We start from the raw sequence: 24,429 nt of genomic DNA, 5'->3' as shown, positions 1-24,429 counted from the left end.
ACATATATCGGCTTTAAAATCACAAATAATTCGGGAGGGCATGCCCCCGCCATGTAAAGGATTGGCCCCTCCTTCCCCTCGCCCCAAAATGAAAACCCAGCTACGACACTGGGCCAAAGCCCAAAGAGGGCCAAAGGGGGGGGGGGGCCGGGCCCCCTGGGCCCCCCCTTATATCCGCGCCTGGCTGCCATAGTGAAGAGCTCTGTTCCACAAGGCACAGTACTCGCCCCCATCTTATTCCTTATCCTCATATCAGACATAGACAGAGATATACATCACAGCACCGTATCATCCTTTGCGGATGATACTAGGATCTGCATGAGGCTGTCATCTGCTGAGGACGCGGTTAACCTCCAAGAAGATATAAACAAAGTTTTCCAGTGGGCAACGGTAAACAATATGATGTTCAATGAGGACAAATTCCAACTACTCCGTTATGGAAAATTGGAGGAGATAATAACTAGAACAGCGTATACTACAGACTCTGGCCATACAATAGAGCGGAAAAATAATGTAAGGGACCTGGGAGTAGTAATGTCTGAGGATCTCACTTTCAAGGATCACAACAGTGCCACGATCGCACGTGCAAAGAAAATGATACGATGGATAATGAGAACTTTCAAAACGAGAGATGCCAAGCCAATGATGATCCTTTTCAAATCACTTGTTCTCTCTAGGCTGGAATACTGCTGTACATTAACATCTCCATTCAAAGCAGGTGAAATCGCAGATCTAGAGAGTGTACAGAGATCCTTTACTGCACGTATAAGTTCTGTCAAGCACCTTAACTACTGGGAACGCTTGGAAGCACTTGACTTGTACTCGTTGGAACGCAGGAGGGAGAGATATATCATAATCTACACTTGGAAAATCTTAGAAGGAATGGTCCCAAATCTGCACACAGAAATCACTCCCTACGAAAGTAAAAGACTGGGCAGGCGATGCAAAATGACCCCAATAAAAAGTAGGGGCGCCATTGGTACACTAAGGGAAAACACCATAAGTGTCCGGGGCCCAAGACTGTTCAACAGCCTCCCATCAAGCATTAGGGGAATTGCCAATAAACCCCTGGCTGCCTTCAAGAGAGAGCTGGACAGATACCTAAAGTCAGTGCCGGATCAGCCGGGCTGTGGCTCGTACGTTGGACTGCGTGCGGCCAGCAGTAACAGCCTAGTTGATCAGGCCCTGATCCATCGGGAGGTCTGGTCATGGACCGGGCCGCGGGGGCGTTGATCCCCGGAATAACCTCCAGGTACTGACAAACAATATCAGCCCCCCTGGTTCTTTTGTCCTTCAGTGTCTTTAGATTCAGTTCTGTTAGCCTCTCCTTCTAGCTCATGTCTCTTAATTCAGGAAAAAGTTTTGTGGCATACTTCTGCACTTTCTCCAGTGTCTTAACTTGCTTTTTTCAGGTGCGGGTTCCACACTGGTGCTGCATACTCCAAGATGGACCTGACATACGTTGCATTAAGGGCCAGAAATTACTTTTATTGAGATATCTGAAGACTGCTCTTGGATTTGTCAGACGAACATTGGCTGCAGAAGTTATTCGGCTTATGTCAGCCTCAGGAGATATGCTGGGCACTGTGTTAACCCCCAAGTCTTTCTCCATAGAGTGACGTCTGGAGCCTGTGTTTCCCTAGTGTGTTTGTGTCAGTATTTCTTACGTTTTATTCTAAGCACTTCAATATTTATTCTAAATAAAAGAAGCAGAGAGCGTCTCCTAAAGTTATTTTTTGTTTAATATAATGGCATCACATTACATCTGTAAAAAAAAAATATTGGAAAGTTTATTTTTGCACTGGAAACATAAATAAATGTTTTTATATTACAAAAGTCTACATAATATGACCCCTCAAGGAAGGTTCCTTGATGTTGGTGAGGGGCTCTTGATTTAGGAAATTGGATCTGTGCTCCAGTTCCCCGAATTAAGCCTGAATGCCTTCCACATCCACCCCCCAGGCGCTGTATAATCCTCCAGGTTTAGCGCTTCCCCTTGATTATAATAATAATAATAATACATAATATGAATTGGCGGGAATTTTTTTTTACCGACAATAAATTTATTTCTTTTACTTAAATATACGTTATTTCCTTAGTCCACTTAGATACTTTCAGTTAGGGTTATTAACATATATATGTTTTGTGTTAATCTCTAAAAAATAACATGAATTAGTACAAATTATTTATAAATCAGAGGAACATTGTGGAGCCTGAGAACGTTACTGTCTTAAGTGATTTGAAAGTGACTCAGTAGTGAAGCTGCAGGGTTGGTGGGAGGCTGTTGCTGCTGCTGCTGCTCTGCTGCTGCTCCTCTGTTGCTGCTTCTTGCTTCCTGTTGCTGTCGTCTAGCCTCACTATAGGTATATTGTATGAGCTGGCCAGTCATGAAGGAGAGTAGTGCTGCTGTACGCCAGCCACAGCTCCTTAAACTAGAAATTTTTCATTCCACAACTTTGCATGCCATTTTATGTACCTCGAAAATAATTTAGCATTTTCCCCCCGTTTGTGTAACTACGTTTTCTCTGATTACGTGTCATATTCCATGTAAAATACTTCCTTCAGGGAGGTGTCTTAATGCCTGTAAAGGGCTCTTGATCCAGGGAATTTGAGCTGCGTTTCCCTGAATTAAATCAGCTACCTTCACTCCTGACGCTGATCACTAATTAAGGTTCTCGAGGAAGGTTGAAGAGCTCATGATCCAAGGAACTGGATTAAACCTATCCTTCCTTTGATCAAACCTGATTGTCGTCCATTTCCTCAGGCTCTGCATAACCCTTACGGGTTGACGCTCTCATTGAATATAATATATGTTCCTTCAGGTGTGTTGCTGTATAGCCCTTGTGGTTTAGCGCTTTTTTATTATAATAATTCAGGTGTGTTATTAAGTACTTTTGATGAAAGACTTGGAGCTGTCTGTCCTATATTTCCTCTGATCAAACCTGATTATATTACCTCCCATTCCGCAGGCGCTGCTTGATTCTTACGGGTTAAGCGCTCTCCAGGGATAATAGTGACAGTAAATCCCTCAAAGAGGTGCTGGTGTAGTAACTTGATTCACCAGTTTATTGCTGGGTCACTGACTGGACAAGACCAGGACTGGAACAACACCGGTAAACCAGATCACTACACCAGTTTATTGTTCACGCACACTGAGCTCTAAACCCACAGGCACTATATTGTGGACAAGACAAAGTTTAGGTGTAGGCAGGTTGCTTGCGAGAGTCGAGTATATGAAGATAAAAATGCAGTTTATATATATATATATATATATATATATATATATATATATATATATATATATATATATATATATATATATATATATATATATATATATTTAATATATATATATATATATATATATATTATATAAAGATATATATTTAATATATATATATATATATATATATATATATATATATATATATATATATATATATATATATATATATATATATATATATATATATATATATATATATATATATATATATATATATATATATATATATATATATATATATATATATATATATATATATATATATATATATATATATATATATATATATTTATATATATATAATATATACATTTTCTTTTTCAACAAGTCGGCCGTCTCCCACTGAGGCAGGGTGACCCAGAGAGAGAAAATCCCCCAAAAGAAAATACTTTCATCATCAATCAACACTCACCACACACACACACACACACATACATATATATATATAGAGAGAATTTTTTTTACGATCCTTCTAGAAGCCTAGGGAGTTTTTTATTTCCACACCTTCCCCTATTCTTCAATTTATTTATTGGCACATTCATGTGGGGTTTGCATGCATACACAGTTACAAAATATATGGAAATTTCATTTAAATTTTTAAAGTCTGATACTGGGAGGATGTAGCAAGCACAAAATATAATGGCTACACATAATAACTAATATATTTTCCAAGAAGCTACATTTGTTTAACCCCTCAAGGAAGGTTCCTTGATGTTGGTGAGGGGCTCTTGATTTAGGGAATTGGATCTGTGCTCCAGTTCCCCGAATTAAGCCTGAATGCCTTCCACATCCCCCCCCCAGGCGCTGTATAATCCTCCGGGTTTAGCGCTTCCCCCTTGATTATAATAATAATAATACATTTGTTTAAAAACTTGGTTTACAGTATTTATTTAAAAAAAATCCTTAAAAAGTCCATATACACATTATTACGTTCATGGAGCAACACTAAACCCATAAGGGTCGTCCAGCGCATGTGGAATCAGATGTATTTAGATTTTATCCGAGGAAATGGAAAGAGGCTTCAGTTCTTCAGATCAAGAAGACTTCATCACCAAAGAACCTTGAAGGGAGGTGTGAACTGTATAGCCTATTTCGAGTAGCTGCTGTGCTACTACTGCTATAATCAAGGAGGAAGCGCTAAACCCGGAGGATTATACAGCACCTGGGGGGGGATGTGGAAGGCATTCAGGCTTAATTCGGGGAACTGGGGCACAGATCCAATTCCCTAAATCAAGAGCCCCTCACCAACATCAAGGAACCTTCCTTGAGGGGAGCTGCTGTGCTGAGGTGAATGCCTGCTTTGAATGAATGCAACTGTCACTGTCAGGACCCCAGTGGAAATAAGTCACTGACTTTTTTGGGTTATCGTAGGTTCTCTACACATGCTGCTATGTATGATTATGTAACTGTATTTGTGTATACCTGAATAAACTTACTAGTCAGACTGAGTAGAATAGGGGACAAAAAGTTAGTTCTTTCAGGGGTGGCGTCCTAATGCCTGCAAAAGGCTCTTGGTCCAAGGAATTTGAGATATTCCCTTTAATCTAATCTGCCTCCTGGTGCTATATGACCCCATTGGGTTTAGCGCTCCCAATGAATGAAATAATAATTATTATTAGTCTACCTTGTGAGACTGAACAGTGTTAACGTAGAATTGGTTGTGATGGACTTAAAGGTACAGCAAGTTATGCTAGGCTTCTCAAGATAACTTGCTAAAAAGCAAGTATGAGTATAAATTAGCTTATTTTATCAAAGTCTGTTAACTGCAATAAAACTATCCGGGTATTTTATCAAGGTTTGCAACTCTCAAGTGTATATATTATATAAAGTTTAGTAACTTCAAAACTTTGGATTTGTCCACTTTCCTGACGAATCTTGATGGACTACATAAGAAAGGAGGAACACTGCAGGAGGCCTGTTGGCCCATACTAGGCAGGTCCTTTACAATTCATCCCACTAACAAAACATTTGACCAACCCAATTTTCAATGCTACCCAAGAAATAAGCTCTGATGTGAAAGTCCCACTCAAATCCAACCCCTCCCACTCATGTACTTATCCAACCTAAATTTGAAACTACCCAAAGTCCTAGCCTCAATAACCCAACTAGGTAGACTGTTCCACTCATCAACTACCCTATTTCCAAACCAATACTTTCCTGTCCTTTCTAAATCTAAACTTATCTAATTTAAATCCATTACTGCGGGTTCTCTCTTGGAGAGATATCCTCAAGGCCTTATTAATATCCCCTTTATTAATACCTATCTTCCACTTATATACTTCGATCAGGTCTCCCCTCATTCTTCGTCTAACAAGTGAATGTAACTTAAGAGTCTTCAATCTTTCTTCATAAGGAAGATTTCTAATGCTATGTATTAATTTAGTCATCCTACGCTGAATGTTTTCTAACGAATTTATGTCCATTCTGTAATATGAAGACCAGAATTGAGCTGCATAATCTAGGTGAGGCCTTACTAATGATGTATAAAGCTGAGGTATGACCTCTGGACTTCTGTTGCTTACACTTCTTGATATAAATCCCAGTAATCTATTTGCCTTATTACGTACGCTTAGGCATTGCTGTCTTGGTTTAAGGTTGCTGCTCACCATAACCCCGAAGTCCTTTTCGCAATCTGTATGGCTAAGTTCTACATCATTTAACTTATAAGTACTAGGGTTATGGGCACTCCCGAGCTTCAGAATCTTGCATTTATCTACATTGAACTGCATCTGCCACTTTTCTGACCAAGAATAGTTTGTTTAAATCCTCCTGAAGTTCCATAACATCTACGTTTGAATCAATTATCCTACCTATCTTTGTGTCATCGGCGAATTTGCTCATATCACTAGTAATTCCCTCATCTAGATCATTGATATATATTATAAACAACAACGGGCCCAAGACTGATCCCTGTGGAACGCCACTTGTTACAGATCCCCACTCGGATTTAACCCCATTTATGGACACTCTCTGCTTCCTGTCTGTGAGCCATGACTCGATCCACGAGAGCACTTTTCCCCCAATGCCATGAGCTGCCACTTTCTTTAACAGTCTTTGGTGCGGAACTCTATCAAAAGCCTTACTAAAATCTAAGTAAATAATATCAAATTCTTTATCGTGGTCAACAGCCTCAAAAGCTTTACTGAAGAAAGTTAATAAATTAGTTAGACAAGACCGGCCTCTTGTGAATCCATGCTGAGTATCATTAATCAAGCTATGCTTATCGAGATGGCCTCTTGTAATCTCAGCTATAATTGACTCTAGTAATTTGCCTACAGTTGAGGTCAGGCTTATTGGGCGGTAATTTGACGGTAACGACTTGTCCCCTGTTTTAAAAATAGGAATTACATTAGCCATCTTCCACATATCAGACACTACACCTGTTTGAAGAGATAAATTAAAAATATTAGTTAATGGTTCACAGAGTTCCATTTTGCATTCCTTAAGAACCCTTGAAAAAACCTCATCAGGACCCGGCGACTTATTTTGCTTCAGTCTATCTGCTTCACAACCATTTCACTAGTGACTGTGATGTTACATAATTTATCTTCTAGCCCACTATAAAAATTAATTACTGGAATATTGTTAGTGTCTTCCTGTGTAAAAACTGAGAGAAAATAATTATTTAAAATCGAGCACATTTCATTCTCTTTGTCAGTAAGATGCCCATAGTTATTTTTAAGGGGACCTATCTTATCTCTAACTTTTGTTCTATAGACCTGGAAAAAACTTTTTGGGTTAGTTTTAGAATCCCTAGCAACTATAATTTCATAGTCCCATTTAGCTTTTCTTATCCCCTTTTTAATGTCCCTCTTAATGTCAATATACTGATTCATAAGATGACCCTCACCTCCTTTGATACGCCTATAAATTCCTTTCTTATGCCCTAGTTCCTAGTAGATATTTGAGCCTATTATTCATCCATTTTGGGTCATTTCTATTTGATCTAATTTCTTTATATGGGATAAACGTTCTTTGAGCAGCATGTATAGTGTTCAGAAAACTGTCATATTGATAGCTCTCTTCGTTACCCCAGTCAACAGATAAGTGTTCTCTAAGCCCATCGTAATCTAAGCGAAAATCTGAGACTGTTACTGAGTTATCGCTACTATCGTACTTTCATTCAATGCTAAATGTAATTGATTTGTGGTCGCTAGCACCCAGTTCCTCTGAAATTTCTAAATTATTAACAAGGGATTCATTGTTTGCCAGAACTAAGTCAAGCAGGTTATTTCCCCTTGTAGGTTCTGTCACAAACTGCTTCAAAAAACAATCCTGAACTACTTCTAAGAAGTCGTATGATTCTAAATTCCCAGTCAAGAAATTCCAATCGATATGACTAAAGTTAAAGTCTCCTAGAATTACTACATTATCGTGCCTTGTGGCCTTAACAATTTCCTCCCATAGTAGTCTGCCTTGGTCCCTATCTAAGTTTGGGGGACGGTATATCACTCCTAAAATCAGTTTTTCATGCCCCTCTGAAAATTCTATCCAAACAGACTCTGTATGTGTTACTTCAGACTTAATACCCGTTTTTATGCAACAGTTCAAGCGATCTCGGACATACAATGCCACCCCACCCCCCTTCCCGATACTTCTATCTACTTGGAACAATTTAAAACCCTGAATGTGACATTCCGCAGGCATGTCCCGACTTTTTTAATTAAACCACGTCTCAGTTAAGGCAAATACATCAATGTTACCTGCACTAGCAACTAATCTCAACTCGTCCATCTTATTCCTAGCACTACGGCTATTAGCATAATAAACATTGAAAGACTCTCCTTTCTCTTTACCCTTCCTGCTCATTTCTGTTTTTCTACTAAACCTATTACTGTCCTTATCACCCAATGTCACTGGCTTTTCAATATCTACCTCGTTCTGCTTATTACTAGTTCCCCTAGAACTCATAATATTACTACACTGGGACTTCACTGTTTTCCTGCCAAAACCCATACCACTAACTATTCCTAGTTTAAAGTCCTAACAGCTCCCTCCACTGCAGTTGCCAGTGCTCCCACCCCAGACCTAGATAAGTGAGCCCCATCCCTGGCATACATGTCATTTCTGCCATAGAAGAGGTCCCAGTTGTCAATGAATGTTACCGCATTTTCCTTACAGTATTTGTCCAGCCAGCAATTGACACCAATTGCCCTGGACAACCATTCATTTCCAACTCCTCTCCTTGGCAAAATACCATATATGACAGGGTTCCCACCCTTCCTCCTAATTATTTCTATTGCTGACCTATACCTGCTAATCAGGTCTTCACTCCTACGTCTGCCAACATCGTTGCCTCCAGCACTGAGACAGATAATAGGATTGCTCCCATTACCTGTCATGATGTCATCCAGACGGCTAACAATATCCTCCATCCCAGCCCCAGGAAAGCAAACTCTCTGTCTCCTACTCCTGTCCTTCAAGCAGAACGCCCTATCCATATACCTAACTTGGCTATCCCCAACAACAACAATATTCTTACCTTCCTTGGTGTCGTTTGTCGTGACGTTCCCAGTAGTCGACTCACATTCGTCGGGTAGCACTGAGAATGTATTAGATGTTTCCACAACAGTTTCCACGGCAGTCTCTTTCTTCTTCATCGTTTCTACCTTTCCATTCGTCTTCTTGATCGTCAACTTCGTTCCCTGCTGCCCAGCCACTGACCAGTTTCCTTTCTTGACCTACATAGGCCATTAAGACTGCAATTCGGTTTTACGATAAAATCAAGAACACTTTAACCCCTAAAATAAGAATTAAAGTATCCTATAAATATGTAGACATACACACAACTCCTGAGTATATATATATATATATATATATATATATATATATATATATATATATATATATATATATATATCTATATATATATATATATATATATATATATATATATATATATGCAATAAGATCACAGTAAACAGGTGATTTTAAAATATGCAAAACAGCCACTGTGAAAGAGTAATGAAATTCCAAGCGCTTTCGTGACTACTCACATTGTCAAGGAACTATGACAGTGTGAGTAGTCACGAAAGCGCTTGGAATTTCATTACTCTTTCACAGTGGTTGTTTTGCATATATATATATATATATATATATATATATATATATATATATATATATATATATATATATATATATATATATATATATATATATATATATATATATATATATATATATATATATATATATATATATATATGACCTAAATCATATATATATATATATATATATATATATATATATGATTTAGGCCACCCTGCATCGGTGGGATACGTTGAAATATGTCTATATATATATATATATATATATATATATATATATATATATATATATATATATATATATATATATATATATATATATATATATATATATATACAGAAAGTACTGCCCTTTTGAATTAGTAGCTTAGCGCTGATTTATGGTTATAATAACAATAATACTAATTAAATTGGTAGGTGATGGCTGATACGACTCCAAAAACTTTATAGTGTTTGTTCTAGATTTACCTTATTACATGTAATTACACATTTGCAAAAAATAAGTATGAACGAATGCCTGTAAAAGGAGTAGCATGGATGAATGCTCTAAAAAGTATTTAAGAGGAAAAAGGTATAACTTCCATTCCTCTCCACAGTTATGAATGACAGCTGGGAAGCCTGTTACACCAAAAGCATGGAGCTGCCCCCCAGCAGTGATTGCCTAGAGAATGAGGGTGAAAACACTTTGTGTTCAACGCAGAGCAAGAAGAGTGACAATCAGAATATAACAGTGGAGAACCCCAACCAGAATAATGTAACTGAAGTGCGCAGAACTCCGTCTACAAAGTACTCAACGCGTTTAAAAGTAAGCAAATTGTGTTTATTTACCCTGCTTATGAATGACGGCGACAAATTAGAACCTGTTTATCAGAATCTTGGAGGGTGTATAAATCTGTTGTGGAGGGAAAGAGGGGTAGGGGCCGTTCTAGGAAAGGATGGAGGGAGGGGGGTGAAAGAGGTTTTGTGTGTAAAGGGCTTGGGCTTACAGCAGGCATGTGTGAGCGTGTTAGGAGTGGAGACGAATGGTTTTTGACAAGCTGATGGAGTGTGAAGGGATTCAGGAAAACCGGTTAGCCGGACTTGATCCCTGGATGTGGAAGGTACACTTTAAAGGATGGGTTTTTGATATTTGCTGTTTGGAGTGATATCTAAGCTGTCGTATCTGCGCGCCTTTGCAGAGGCAGTAATATGTGAATGATGGTGAAAGTTGTTTTGTTTGGGAGGGGTGTCACCCTGCCTTGGTAGGAGACGGCCAGCGTGTTGAAAAAAAAATTAAACCATTTTGAGCCATGAATTACAATTCTAATAAAAGATTGCTGTTTTATAAATAGAAAGTTTGGTTTTCATATTTAGTTTTTGAGCCATGAATTACAATGCTAATAAAAGATTGCTGATTTATAAATAGAAAGTTTGGTTTTCATATCTAGTATCTGTCAGTAGACTGTAATTATCAAAATTTGATATACCACATTGCTTGGTTACACTTAGCCACGTGACATTTACAAGGTTAGAGCAAGAGATTACGATTTTTTCTTGCTCATTGACCCCCTTCCCTTCTTCCACCTCCTGAGGACTGACCAAGGGAAGGGGATTACTAGTATGCTTTTGTAAAGCCAATTTTTGTGCCCCACATTCATAATTTATAAATCTCCCAACACGATACCCGAAAACGAATACCATATTTAAGATCTTCCTGATCGAATAACGTCAGTAAACAAAAAAAATATATATGGTAGCTAATACTGCAACAAGAATAAGCAAATTCAGTCACAAAGATGTCTCGGAATTATTGTATTCTCGAGGAAAAGCTAAATAAGTGAGGAAGGAGATATAGGTGCAAGCAGTGTGGAAGGAGTAGGTGCCAGCAGCGCGGGAGGAGAAATATGTACAAACTCTGAGGGAAAAATAGGTGCAGTGAGGTAGAGGAAACAGGTGCAAGCAGACGGGAGGTAGAAATAGGTGCAAGCAGAGAGGAAGTAGAAATAGGTACTGTGAGGAAGGAAGGAGAAATAGGTACCAGCAACAAGGAAGAATAAATGCAAGCAGTGTGCAAGAAATGGGTGCAAGCAGAGGAGGGAGAAACAGTGAGGGGCTAATAAATGTGAGCAGTAAGGAGAAAGGTGTAAGCAATATAGGGAAAATAGGTTTACGCAGTAAGCAGGAAATACATAGATCTAAGCAGGAAGACCCGTGCTGCATTTTTATGGACGTCGGTACATATCTACAAGAACCAATATTGCTATATTCATGGGGAAGAGTTGAACACCTAGGAACCATAACACCGTCTATAATAACTAATACTACATCTAATACAAAGGATGTTTTACAGTTGTTCTCGGAGTCCAGTATACGGGAGATTTGGTTTTCTTGGCCCATTCCCACTGTACATGATAATGAACCATGAAAATCAAATTATTATTATTATTATTGTTGTTGTGTGACCCCTTACATGTTTAGCGCTGTATGGCCCCTTACATGTTTAGCGCTTAAATTAATATTAAACATTGTAGTATTACTATTAATATTGCTTTTATACTGAGTTATACAGTGTCATATACAGTATATATAAAATGCCTATTTTTGTACGAATATGAAATAATCATTTCACTCTTCGCCTAGCAATATATGCATTTAAAACAAGGTCTTGTGTTGAAAAAATCACATTGCCTTTTAATATTTGTAAATATGCTTGACCATTTGCTACATTTTTTAACCAAATTATCTAAACCTCTTTTTCTTTATTTAATTAAGCCATTATTTCCATTTTTTTTAAGAAGTCACTAGGTCTTCTACGTTCGGTTTTACCAGTGACAGGGCAGACACATTCCAGCCAGAGGGTCATCCACGAAACTTTATTGATCACCACCCAGATGGAGGAGGAGCTCTCCCACCTGCTGGCCAACAAACGTTAGTTTTGTTCATTTACCTTGGAATAATAACAATAATTAGTCAGGTTTAAAGCCTAGCAGGGCAACGAAATTTAATTCTACTAATACTTTCGGTATAATTCTAATTTATTTTTGCAACTTCGATAATGAATGACTACAACAGACTACCATTTTCGACGGATGCAGAAATCATATATACAGTTAACAGTGCTCATAAAATGCGTCGTGGGAATATATCACATGGTCCAGGGAAACTAGGAAACTCAAGTATACGTGTATATAGACGTTTACCTCTCTTGGTGTGAGATGGATGGCTGCAGCTACTCTTGTGGCTTATTCTCACATTTGAAGGATCCAAGTTCGATATTGCATGAGTGCGGACGTTGCGCCTGTTCACCTAGCAGTGAGCAGGTATTTTGAGTGCTAGGAGACTTTGTGGGTCGTTCTCTGGGCAAGAAGATTAAAGGACTTAAGCCACATTGCTTAGTTTTCTTGGATTATCCTGGATTACTAACTCTCCGAATAATTGCTTCTTTTTCAATTCTGTATTCATCTACATACAAAGAATAATCCCAAAAATAAAGCTTAAAGCAGACTCAGTGTAAAATACACTGAGATATACACCTTGGTGTATCTGCCGTGTATATAATGCTGGTTACTACTGCTAGTAGTAAAACTATCGTGCATTCTAAATCCATTACACGTACAAAGATGTATTGTCTTTACTTGATTTAATATAGCCGGTGAGATATTGTCATATTAATTCGAAAGCTCTAAACCCATATGGATCATACGAGTACAACGCCTGGGGATAGAGAAGTAATCAGGTACGACCTTTGGAAGAGAAAGGTAGATAATATTCCTTAGATCAAAAACTCGTCACCAGCAACAAGGCACTCCCCCTTGAAGGGATTTGCATGAGTTAGGCCACATTTTCTCCATACCCTGTACATTGCTGCAATTTAAAAATTGTATTCCTTGTACTCATAAAAATCTTTGAAAGGGTCCTAAGAAGCAAGATCACCACCCATCTAGAAACCCATCAGTTACACAACCCAGGGCAACATGGGTTTAGAACAGGTCGCTCCTGTCTGTCTCAACTATTGGATCACTACGACAAGGTCCTAAATGCACTAGAAGACAAAAAGAATGCAGATGTAATATATACAGACTTTGCAAAAGCCTTCGACAAGTGTGACCATGGCGTAATAGCGCACAAAATGCGTGCTAAAGGAATAACAGGAAAAGTCGGTCGATGGATCTATAATTTCCTCACTAACAGAACACAGAGAGTAGTCGTCAACAGAGTAAAGTCCGAGGCAGCTACGGTGAAAAGCTCTGTTCCACAAGGCACAGTACTCGCTCCCATCTTGTTCCTCATCCTCATATCCGACATAGACAAGGATGTCAGCCACAGCACCGTGTCTTCCTTTGCAGATGACACCCGAATCTGCATGACAGTGTCTTCCATTGCAGACACTGCAAGGCTCCAGGCGGACATCAACCAAATCTTTCATTGAGCTACAGAAAACAATATGAAGTTCAACGATGAGAAATTTCAATTACTCAGATATGGTAAACACGAGGAAATTAAATCTTCATCAGAGTACAAAACAAATTCTGGCCACAAAATAGAGCGAAACTCCAACGTCAAAGACCTGGGAGTGATCATGTCGGAGGATCTCACCTTCAAGGACCATAACATTGTATCAATCGCATCTGCTAGAAAAATGACAGGATGGATAATGAGAACCTTCAAAACTAGGGAGGCCAAGCCCATGATGACACTCTTCAGGTCACTTGTTCTATCTAGGCTGGAATATTGCTGCACACTAACAGCACCTTTCAAGGCAGGTGAAATTGCTGACCTAGAAAATGTACAGAGAGCCTTCACGGCGCGCATAACGGAGATAAAACACCTCAATTACTGGGAGCGCTTGAGGTTCCTAAACCTGCATTCCCTGGAACGCAGGCGGGAGAGATACATGATTATATACACTTGGAAAATCCTAGAGGGACTAATACCGAACTTGCACACGAAAATCACTCACTACGAAAGCAAAAGACTTGGCAGACGATGCAACATCCCCCCCAATGAAAAGCAGGGGTGTCACTAGCACGTTAAGAGACCATACAATAAGTGTCAGGGACCCGAGACTGTTCAACTGCCTCCCAGCATACATAAGGGGAATTACCAATAGACCCCTGGCAGTCTTCAAGCTGGCACTGGACAAGCACCTAAAGTCGGTTCCTGACCAGTCGGGCTGTGGCTCGTACGTTGGTTTGCGTGCAGCCAGCAGCAACAGCCTGGTTGATCAGGCTCTGATCCACCAGGAGGCCTGGTCACAGACCGGGCCGCGGGGGCGTTGACCCCGGGAACTCTCTCCAGGTAAACTCCAGGTATCGTGTTCAAATTAAATAAATAAATAAATAAATACTGATTGTACAGCAACGCAAGTAACCATACGACCTGTTTTTGTAATACTCATTTGTGCTTAATTGTTATCTGTTTACAATAATGTTTTACCACTGAATACTTCATTGCTTAGTTAATCTTAAGTTAATTTTAAGCCTGCCCGTAATGCTATGCATTCAAGTGGCTTTGGCATGCTGCATTTAACTGTATTCTTTTGTACTTCTCAGTATCATGTTCAAATTAATAAACAAATAAGTACTAATACTAATAATAATAATAATAACTTCCGCTAAAAAAGAACTGTTACAAATTTATCGAAAGCCTATAACATTCACATTTCAGGCAGTAGGTATCATTTGGGCTTATTGCGATTACTTTTACTTTGTTTGGAAGCTATAGTGAAGCATGTTGGCTAGTGGCTCAAGTGTTAGCACCTTAGACTCGTATCTGAAGGACCTGGGCTAGATCCTAGTATAGAAGGGACCATTGGGCATGTGTCTTTATACCCCTATTCATCTGAGTGAAACAACTGCTGTGGGTCACTACCTGGAAAAGAGGATCAAAAGATCCCAGTAGAAGTTAATCATAGCTCCTTTATTGGATTATCCTTGGTTATTAAGTTTGTGCTGATTGAGCATCCTCCACTGTTAAGAAAATGGCTGCTTCCTGGAGAGGAGATATTGTAACCACAATATAGAAGGAATAGTTTTAGTGATTTTAATTTTGGACAAATAAGGTTGATTTAACTCTTTGCAAGAATGATATAACCCGCTATCTTCTGCGTATTTACTGGGGTAAAGGTCATTTGAGAAAGGTAATCAAACACTTGGAGAACAACCTCCTACTAAGTAAACATATTGTCTTTCCATCTGGAAATTCTTGTATATCAAATTTACTAAGCTGTTGTGAAAACTTCACAACCTACGAGGAATGAAGGGTAAATTATTTGTGAGTTTGAGTAGGATTTGAGAGAAAAATGCTTAGTTATAAGAGGAAAAACGTCCTAGTGGGGTGTCGCAAGGATCTGTACTTGCCTCGGTAAAGTCTTTAATTTGAGTTTCATAATGCAAAATTATTGTATTTAACAAATAAAAATGATAACCTTTCAAGGGTAAATTGAGTAAATGGAGTGATGTGTAGATGATGAAATTTAATGTAGATAAATGCTACATAATAGATATTGGAGAGATTGCAATCAGACCAACTAAAAACAAAAACTGATTATAACTTACATTAGGTAAAAAATGGAATATGTAGCGGTGGCGTGGCGCCTACGCCATGAAAACCACATAGAAAAGGTTCAAAGAAGAGCTACATAATGGTTACCAGAGTTAAAATATGAGTTGTATTGAAAGGCTGACTGCACTGGCCTGTAAGTGTCACGACTCGCTTGCCATTGGTTCAAATCCCATCCGTTCCGTGGTTTGATTTGCACTATAAATACCCACGCTAGCCGATAGGAGGAATAGAGAGGACATGATAACTACCTATATTAGGTCGTAAAAGAACAAGATTAGATAAGGTGGATTTTTTTCGTACCTTGTAACAGGAATAACAAGAGGCCACAGTTGTAAACTCAGAAAAATGTGAAGCCGAAGGGATATAGTTTGTACACAATGATAGGTCTGTGTAATGAATTTCAAGAGGATGTAGTTAAGTGCTTTAATGATTAGAATTTTTTTTTAAATTGTATAATGAACAAATTATTGAAGACGGGACACCACAAGCATATCTCTGCTCCTGTAGGTACAAATAGGTAATTAATTGTTGCATCTCTTCACTCAGTAGTTAAGTAGATACCTGGATATTGGCCAACTGTTATGGTTCGCAACCTGGGGAAGAGGATCAGAGGATTCCAATGGAAATAAGCCAGACATAGAGGCTTTCTTGGGATTATCCAGGGGTACTAATCCTTTGTATTAATAATCTAAATACTAACAATACTAACAATAATAATAGTCTGAATAAATGGAAATAAGTCACTCTGTCTGACTTTTTTGGGTTATCCCAGGTTCTCTACACATATGCTGCTATGTATGATAATTCTATGTAACTGTATTTGTGTATACCTGAATAAACTTACTTACTTACTTACTTATTCTACCTAACAGGCAGGGAGAGCGGAAGTGCCATCTATAACTCTGCACCCTTCACTCTGAGCCATGCCCGCGCCTCTTATGTGCGCTTCCTTAGAGAAGCAGAGAAGAAGATCAAGTAAGTGTCATTTACATGCAGGAAAATATACAGATATTTTCATTTAGGTGTACGGAAATGTTTGGATATTTGTGAGTGGACATGTCAGTAGATGGGTTCATGAAGGACGAGGTGAAATATAGAATAGATGAGGAAAAAAAGATGTGTAGTGTGTTGAGGTATTAGGATTAACACTATAGAAAGTCTATTTTCAGAATTTATCTTTATCATCCTAGCTCATTTAGTTTTATTTAAAGCTGTAAAATCCTTAGAAAAACTATAAAGTTACTAAACACTCATAAAATTTTATTAAATAGCTGTTAACCTGGAGAAAGCATGAACACATGCAACAGTAAATGTCGTGTTAGATTTTTTTTATATTATCTGGACTGGTATTGTATATGACTGGATCGACACCATGCCTAACCCTTCTAGGGTAGGGTAGGTGCCTGAGCCCGAGCCTTTAGCTCATAAGACTGTCATTCCCATTTGCCCCCTTGGGGCGGGGATGGCAGACCAGAGAGGCCTAGCTTGTGGCTAGGCCTGGGGACAGTTGGTCCCAAAGATGAGGAGGTACTTGTGCTTCCTCCCATGGGAGACTTAGGTCTCAGACACTCCCTAAAGAGGGAGCCAAGGCCGGGCCACCACTTGGAAAAGGCCCGGGCCGGGAGAATACCGGCTAATCTTTAATAATAATAATGTATATGACTTAATAAAGACTGCCATCCCCACGAGCCCCTTTGGGGCGGGGCAGATGGCAGACCAGAGGCCTAGTTTCTCCCTACGAGCCCCGTGAGGGCGGGGACTGTGGCTAGGCCTGGGGACACTTGGTCCCAAAGATGAGGGGGTACTTGTACCTCCTCCCATGGGAGACTTAGGTCTCGAGACACTCCCCAGACAGGGAGCCAAGGCCGGGTCACCACTACTTGGAAAAGACCCGGGCCGGGAGAATACCGGCGAATAAAAAAAAATATATGTGACTTAAAAAGAATGTTATGTTCCTTCTGTAATAATATTTCTTTTCAGAGCTTGAAAGTTTTATGTAAATGTTTAAATACTTGAAAAAAATGTATGCTCTTTAATTGCAGATTTATTTTTACATACTGTATGTTTCCAGGTCTACTAGTGAACTGGAACAATATTTGGTGGATAATGTGGAAGGTGCTGCTAGTAAATTCTTCACCAGTTTGGCTCAGTCTTGTACATACATCCAGCCTGTTGTCTCATCAGGATGCACAGATACCACAGCCACACAAGTATCAAGTGAAACAGGCACAGTGGGTAAGATAAAAATTTGTTTTCTCTTTTGATACATACATTAGGCGAGAATTATCACAATAGTACTGGGAAATATTGCATCTCGAATTGATTATCAAGCGACATATAAGAGAATGTATGAAAATTCTGTGTACAGTTTGTCTTTACTAAATTAACAAAATAACTTATGTACTTTAGTTGAAATGGAAGTTTAAGGAAAGTTCAAAATGAAATTATTTATTTGGTTTAATAAGTACAATGTATTTATCAGTTTATCACCATTTTTAGTGGACTTTACATGAAAAGAAACTCCATGGGTTTTGAAACGCTCCTATATTGCTTGGTAAGTTTTTCATGTTAATTTTGAATGGCAGTGGTTATGTTTTGGCAGGATTTTCGAGTAGACTGTTCCATAGGAAGCCAGTAGTTAGTGCTGCTGTGGCTTGCCATAGGACCAGTGACTGTCCCACTTTCACATGTGTCTTTAGACACCACCATTTTGCCGTGCTTTCACCATAGGACCACTAAACGGATCATCTTAAGACGGAGACCCTAGTCCAGTAATTTATATTTACCTTTAAACGATTATGGGACAAGAAAAAAATATTCACATGTACATTGTGCTCTGCAGTGTCAAGGTTTGCTCTATCCAACTTAAGTACGCTAAATATCTGAAATCAGTTTTTTCCTGCTTCGTTTAAAGAGTCGTCAGCCCTGTACTTTTCAGCTTATTCTGATAGGTGTGCTGAATTTCATCTGGGATGATTTTTTATTGCCTCTTCAGATTTTTAGGGGGTTGTAAACGGCAATAACAGTTTTTCCTTGTGTTCAGAAGTATGCTTAATTAGATTATTTCAGTATTTTGGCTCTTTTGGTTGAGAAACTAATATGCTAAGATCCAATTTTTCACTTGTTAGCAAGGCAGTTAATTTTACATGTTATGAACTCCATGCCCATTCTTTAGAGTCTAGACAGCATTCAGAACGTTACATAATGGGTACAGGAACTGGACAACAGTCTTAGCAGAGTTAGCTGAAATAGTAAGGAACTATAATATACATAAAAATAATACACTAATTTACAGTAGTTAGGGGTTCATTACAATGAACTCAGTCACATGAACATTACATTTGGAGAATATTCTGTGTTATATCTTGCTAATCTAAGACTGGTAAAGATGCTATGTTGATTAAGCATGTTATAATTCAAGACAGTATTCTCAGTATGGTAATAATGTGTTTTGGTGTAATTATAATGCACTGAGGTATATTGTGTAGCTTTTGTCATTCTATTGATTATTTGCGAAGCTCGTATAATAAATTTTGCCTGGCAGTAAATGCGCTTTCCACTGTGGGTACTTATACCATCTCATAAGTTAGATAGTGACAAAAGCCGACAGTTTAAATGAAGATGTTGGTAGCAAAGAACCCTATTAATTCGTCGTTTCGCCCATGGTTGAAATATTGAAATATTGAGCGAAACATACAAATCGTACCATCGTTGCAAATTTGAATATTTGGTTCAATATATTCTGCCATTGATTTACTGTTATACCACAGACAAGAATGTAACTAGGATGGTTTATCGTAGTGTTTCACTCAACATTTTATTCAAGTCAGAATCTGTATTTGCCCAAAGTGTTGCACATAATGTAGGCTTCTCTTGAAGTTGTGTTGTAGCTCCGTGACAGAGTTTGGCTCACATATAAAAGAACCTGGATTCAATTCCTGGATAAGTCAAAACATGGGTAAGTCACCTTATATTTTCTGTCCCTGTTTACCTAACAGTAAATGGATACTTAGGAGTTAAATGACTTAAGTCGATTATTCTGGGTTATTAATCCTCTGAGGATTGATAATTATTAATAACTAATAGGCGTGAATGGAGACGAATGTTTTTTGGGACTTGACGAGGTGTTGGAGTGTGAGCAGAGCAATATTTTGTGAAGGTATTCAGGGAAACCAGTTGGCTGGACTTGATTCCTGAAGGTTGCAAGTACAGTGCCTGCACTTTAAAGGAGGAGTTTGGGATTTTGCTGTTTTGAGTGACATCTCAACTGTCGTACCTGAGCGCCTCTGCAAAGATAGTGATTATGTATGAATGATGGTGAAAGTTTCTTTTTTGGGGTCACCCTTCCTCGGTGGGAGACGGCCGAAATGTTGGAAAAAATAATTATTAACTCCAAAGGGATTATTCGAATTATTATGCAGATAATGACTTCTGAAAGGAGTTTGCAACATTTCTACTTTTCTTGAAGACGGGAGTAATGTTTGGATTTCCAAGCTTATGCTCACTTCCTTTCTTCTTATGCTCACTTCCTTTCTTCTTATGCTCACTTCCTTTCTTCTTTTGCGCACTTCCTTTCTTCTTTTGCGCACTTCCTTTCTTGGGGAAATATCAAAATTGCAATTGTAACATAAGTACTGTAAGCCATCAGCTACTTATAATATATTTTCATATCCTTTATCAAACATACATGCAGTACTAAATATTATCAAGATTTTCGTAAACCCAAATGTAAAGGATATTATTCATATATTTAAATTAACATTTTAATTTTAGTGACTACAAAAAGGGGAATAACACATCCCTTATCCCTTTGTGAAAATATATATTAGTGAAATAAGAACCATTAAGGAAAATATGAAGGTAAATTGATCCTACATACATAAAAAATTATATAGCAGAAAAATCCAAATTAAATACATGGAATAAGCTTTATTTTTTTCAGATTGTTTCGAACTGGCAAATGGATTAGAATGTTCGGCAGTCACTATCCCACAAATGCATAATGGACTTTCTACTCCAAAGCAGGTTAGTCAGCGATTTTTGTGTGTATATTTTAAACACATGGTCATTTCCACTAAGGCAAGGTGACCCATGACTCATCTTGGAAGAGTCATGGGGATGTTAAGACGTATTTCTTCAGCCTTAGAGTCGTCAGGAAGTGGAACACTCTGGAGAGTTTAGTAGTAGAGGCGGGATCCTTACATAACTTTAAGAAGAGGTACGATAAGGCTCTTTAAACCGGGAGTTGACCTAGTAGTGACCAGGTGAGAAGCGGGGTCAGGAGCTGTGACTCGACACATGCTGTCAACAAGTGCATATGACAAACAGTAACACAACTGGCCAAGTAATGAGTACTGTAATGATATCATCTCAGAGTAATTAAGTTATTTAACATTTAACTCTCCTGTATTATTTAATACACGTTGTGCATTAAACATTCCCTTATATTTTTTTAGAACAAGTCGGTCGTCTCCTACCCAGGCAGGGTGACTTAAAAAAGAAAGAAAATCCCCAAAAAGAAAATACTTTCAACATCATTCAACACTTTCACCTCACACATAATCACTGTTTTTGCAGAGGTGCTGAGAATACAACGGTTTAGAAGCATAAACGTATAAAGATACACAACATATCCCTCCAAACTGCCAATATCCCAAACCCCTCCTTTAAAGTGCAGGCATTGTACTTCCCATTTCCAGTACTCAAGTGCAGGCATTGTACTTCCCATTTCCAGTACTCAAGTCCTGTTATATAAAAATAACCGGTTTCTCTGAATCCCTTCACTAAATATTACCCTGCTCACACTCCAACAGCTCGTCAGGTCCCAAATACCATTCGTCTCCATTCACTCCTATCTAATACTTTCACGCATGCTTGCTGGAAGTCCAAGCCCCTCGCCCACAAAACCTCCTTTACCCCCTCCCTCCAACCTTTTCGAGGACGACCCCTACCCCGCCTTCCTTCCCCTACAGATTTATACCCTCTCCATGTCATTCTACTTTGATCCATTCTCTCTAAATGACCAACCCACCTCAACAACCCTCTGACTAATACTTTAATTAACTCCACACCTCCTAATTTCCACACTCCGAATTCTCTGCATAATATTTACACCACACATTGCCCTTAGACAGGACATCTCCACCGCCTCCAACTGCCTCTTCGCTGTAGCATTTACAGCCCAAGCTTCACACCCATATAAGAGTGTTGGTATCACTATACTTTCATACATTTCCTTCTTTGCCTCCATAGATAATGTTTTTTGTCTACATATACCTCAATGCACCACTCACCTTTTTTCCATCATCAATTCTATGGCTAACCTCATCCTTCATACATCCATCCGCTGACACGTCAACTCCCAAATATCTGAAAAAATTCACTTCTTCCATACTCCTCCTTTCCAATTTGATATCCAATTTTTCTTTATATAAATTATTTGATACCCTCATCACCTTACTCTTTTCTGTGTTCACTTTCAACTTTCTACCTTTACACACTCTCCCAGACAGTAGTACAGGGTTGGTAACTCTCGAGACGACTGTGGGCCCAGTGAATGACCTTGAAAATTGCACTGTGACCTGCAGGCCACTACACCCATATTGCCTGTGTCTAGCGAGGTGAATATCCCTTCCTTGTCCCTTCTCCTTCCTCGATTTGGAACTCAGCCATTCGCCTCTATTTACTTATGGTCTAGAGGCGGTTTTTGCCAGTCCACATAAGTACTTGAGTGCCCGTGTCCTCTGTGCCGCACTCCACTCATCTTACGAATGTGCCTCCTGTGTGCCTACCTGCCTGCTACAAGCAAATATCCAGGTGGTTGACACGGGCTTAGCAAGCACAGTCAAGCAAGCTTGAAAGCAGCACTAAAAGCTAGCCAGAACAAGCTAAGGCAGCCTGCAGTTATAGATGTCCTAAGGCCCAGCATGTCTATGTATACGTCCTACAGTGCTGCTGGCATACCAGTGTTTCCTGTAGTGGCTTAGTTAAGAATAATTTAACGAGCATTGCAGTACTGACATTTTAAGTGGGACATGCCAGAGGTTCACTTATAAACATAGTAAGTTTGTGGTGATTGGCTTGTACACAGTGAACATTCATCTGTCATACTTGTGCTAGAAGTGTTAAGTGCTGCTTTCCCCAACAGTTAATTGTCATTTGTAAGCCTGTATTAAGACTTTAAAAGGCTCAGAGTGTACTTCATTGTAGCGACTCCTTACATTTGATAAATCAGTGTAATACATGCTCTGCTCAGTGTAACTGAACTATTAAATACGGTTACATAATTAAGTTGCTTGTCCTAGTGTCATTGTTGTGTTTTCTAATACATTTTCTCGTTCAGACTGAAACTTTACTGCTAAATTCCCAGTAATATTTCAAATTGCAGTGTTGATCTGTGGTGTGAGTGTGTAACTTATGCTTTGTATTTTTACTGTGAACAAGCTTACTGCTGCATAATGTTCAGTTTCATGAATACTTTCTTACTTGAGTAATTCGGTTACCTTTCAACTGTGTTAAGCAAGAGTCAGCCTGTTAACATCTATGTTCCTTGCCATTTCATCTAGTGGGTTTAGCGCCTAGTTAAAATTGTAATAGTAACAATTTGCAATCATTATACTTCTAGTTATACATTGTGTAAATTGTTTTAGACTATTTGATCAACTGGATTGTAGTGTTTAACTTCTGATACACCAATTTAATGACTGCAGACACGCACTGACACATAATAAACACATTAAAACGCTGGTACCTCTCCAGAAGCTGGGCCTAGTGTGTGACCTTGAGAAGTTGAGTGTGTTTATTACAGCCAGCGGTGTACCACTCTCTTATATTTACATCAACACAAGTATATTCTAAGTGATAAAGTGTACACTTGGTGTACTTGGTAACACTTGTCATACATAGTAACGCGTGTGTAAGTGAGATTGTTTAGGTACTGGTTCATCTATCTACAGCTGCACACTTATGCTTGCATACATGTATAACATAGTAACGTGTGAGTTACCCAGGATGGACCAAGGAAGTCAACCAGAGTGATTTATCTCATTGTCATTGTAACATTACCTAGTTTTTTTTTTTTTTTTTTTTTTAGTAATACTGTTTACAATCTATGGTTGGGGTAAGAGGTTGTCTTCAGCATTCATTGTGATGTCTGCTATATTATTATTTCAGTGAGGTACATTAGGTGGCAGTAGCCTGAACTAACTCAAGTGGAAGTTATCATTGAATTTGAACCTCTTGTTTAATGTGATGTATGTCAGAATTCTAATTTTATGCTCAATATTACCTACTTTCTCTCTCTCTCTCTCTCTCTCTCTCTCTCTCTCTCTCTCTCTCTCTCTCTCTTTTCATCTTTGTAATTTGTGATAAGGTGTAAGACCTCGCCTGTACCATCCATTATATCATTATATGTACCATATTATTACCACACATACAAGAGGTCTCTGAGTGTGTTTTTGGTGGGGTGTGTGTCGTATTGAGTGGTGGTGGTCTGGGTTGAGTATGGTTGGAGGTGTTCATTGAACTTGAGCACTTGTGTCTTGTGATCTATTT

The 24,429-nt window shown here is 38.7% G+C and overlaps 1 protein-coding gene across 1 annotated transcript in view; it reads left to right on the top strand.

The window, feature by feature from the left end:
* The first annotated feature begins 3,000 nt into the window (after positions 1 to 3,000).
* Positions 3,001 to 24,429, top strand: part of LOC128699692 (uncharacterized) — a 63,258-nt gene continuing 41,829 nt past the window's right edge. Inside the window, exons 1-6 of the mRNA XM_053792440.2 lie at positions 3,001 to 3,113; positions 9,930 to 10,138; positions 12,108 to 12,240; positions 16,749 to 16,851; positions 17,948 to 18,111; positions 20,819 to 20,901. Coding sequence (XP_053648415.2) covers positions 9,932 to 10,138; positions 12,108 to 12,240; positions 16,749 to 16,851; positions 17,948 to 18,111; positions 20,819 to 20,901 — 690 coding nt within the window. The 5' untranslated portion in view covers positions 3,001 to 3,113; positions 9,930 to 9,931. The remainder of the gene's footprint in view (positions 3,114 to 9,929; positions 10,139 to 12,107; positions 12,241 to 16,748; positions 16,852 to 17,947; positions 18,112 to 20,818; positions 20,902 to 24,429) is intronic.

Source organism: Cherax quadricarinatus, chromosome 67, assembly GCF_038502225.1.
Source record: "Cherax quadricarinatus isolate ZL_2023a chromosome 67, ASM3850222v1, whole genome shotgun sequence".
NCBI lineage: Eukaryota > Metazoa > Arthropoda > Malacostraca > Decapoda > Parastacidae > Cherax > Cherax quadricarinatus.
The sequence above is the reverse complement of the archived record's forward strand: the minus strand, read 5'-3'. Positions and strand labels throughout refer to the sequence as shown.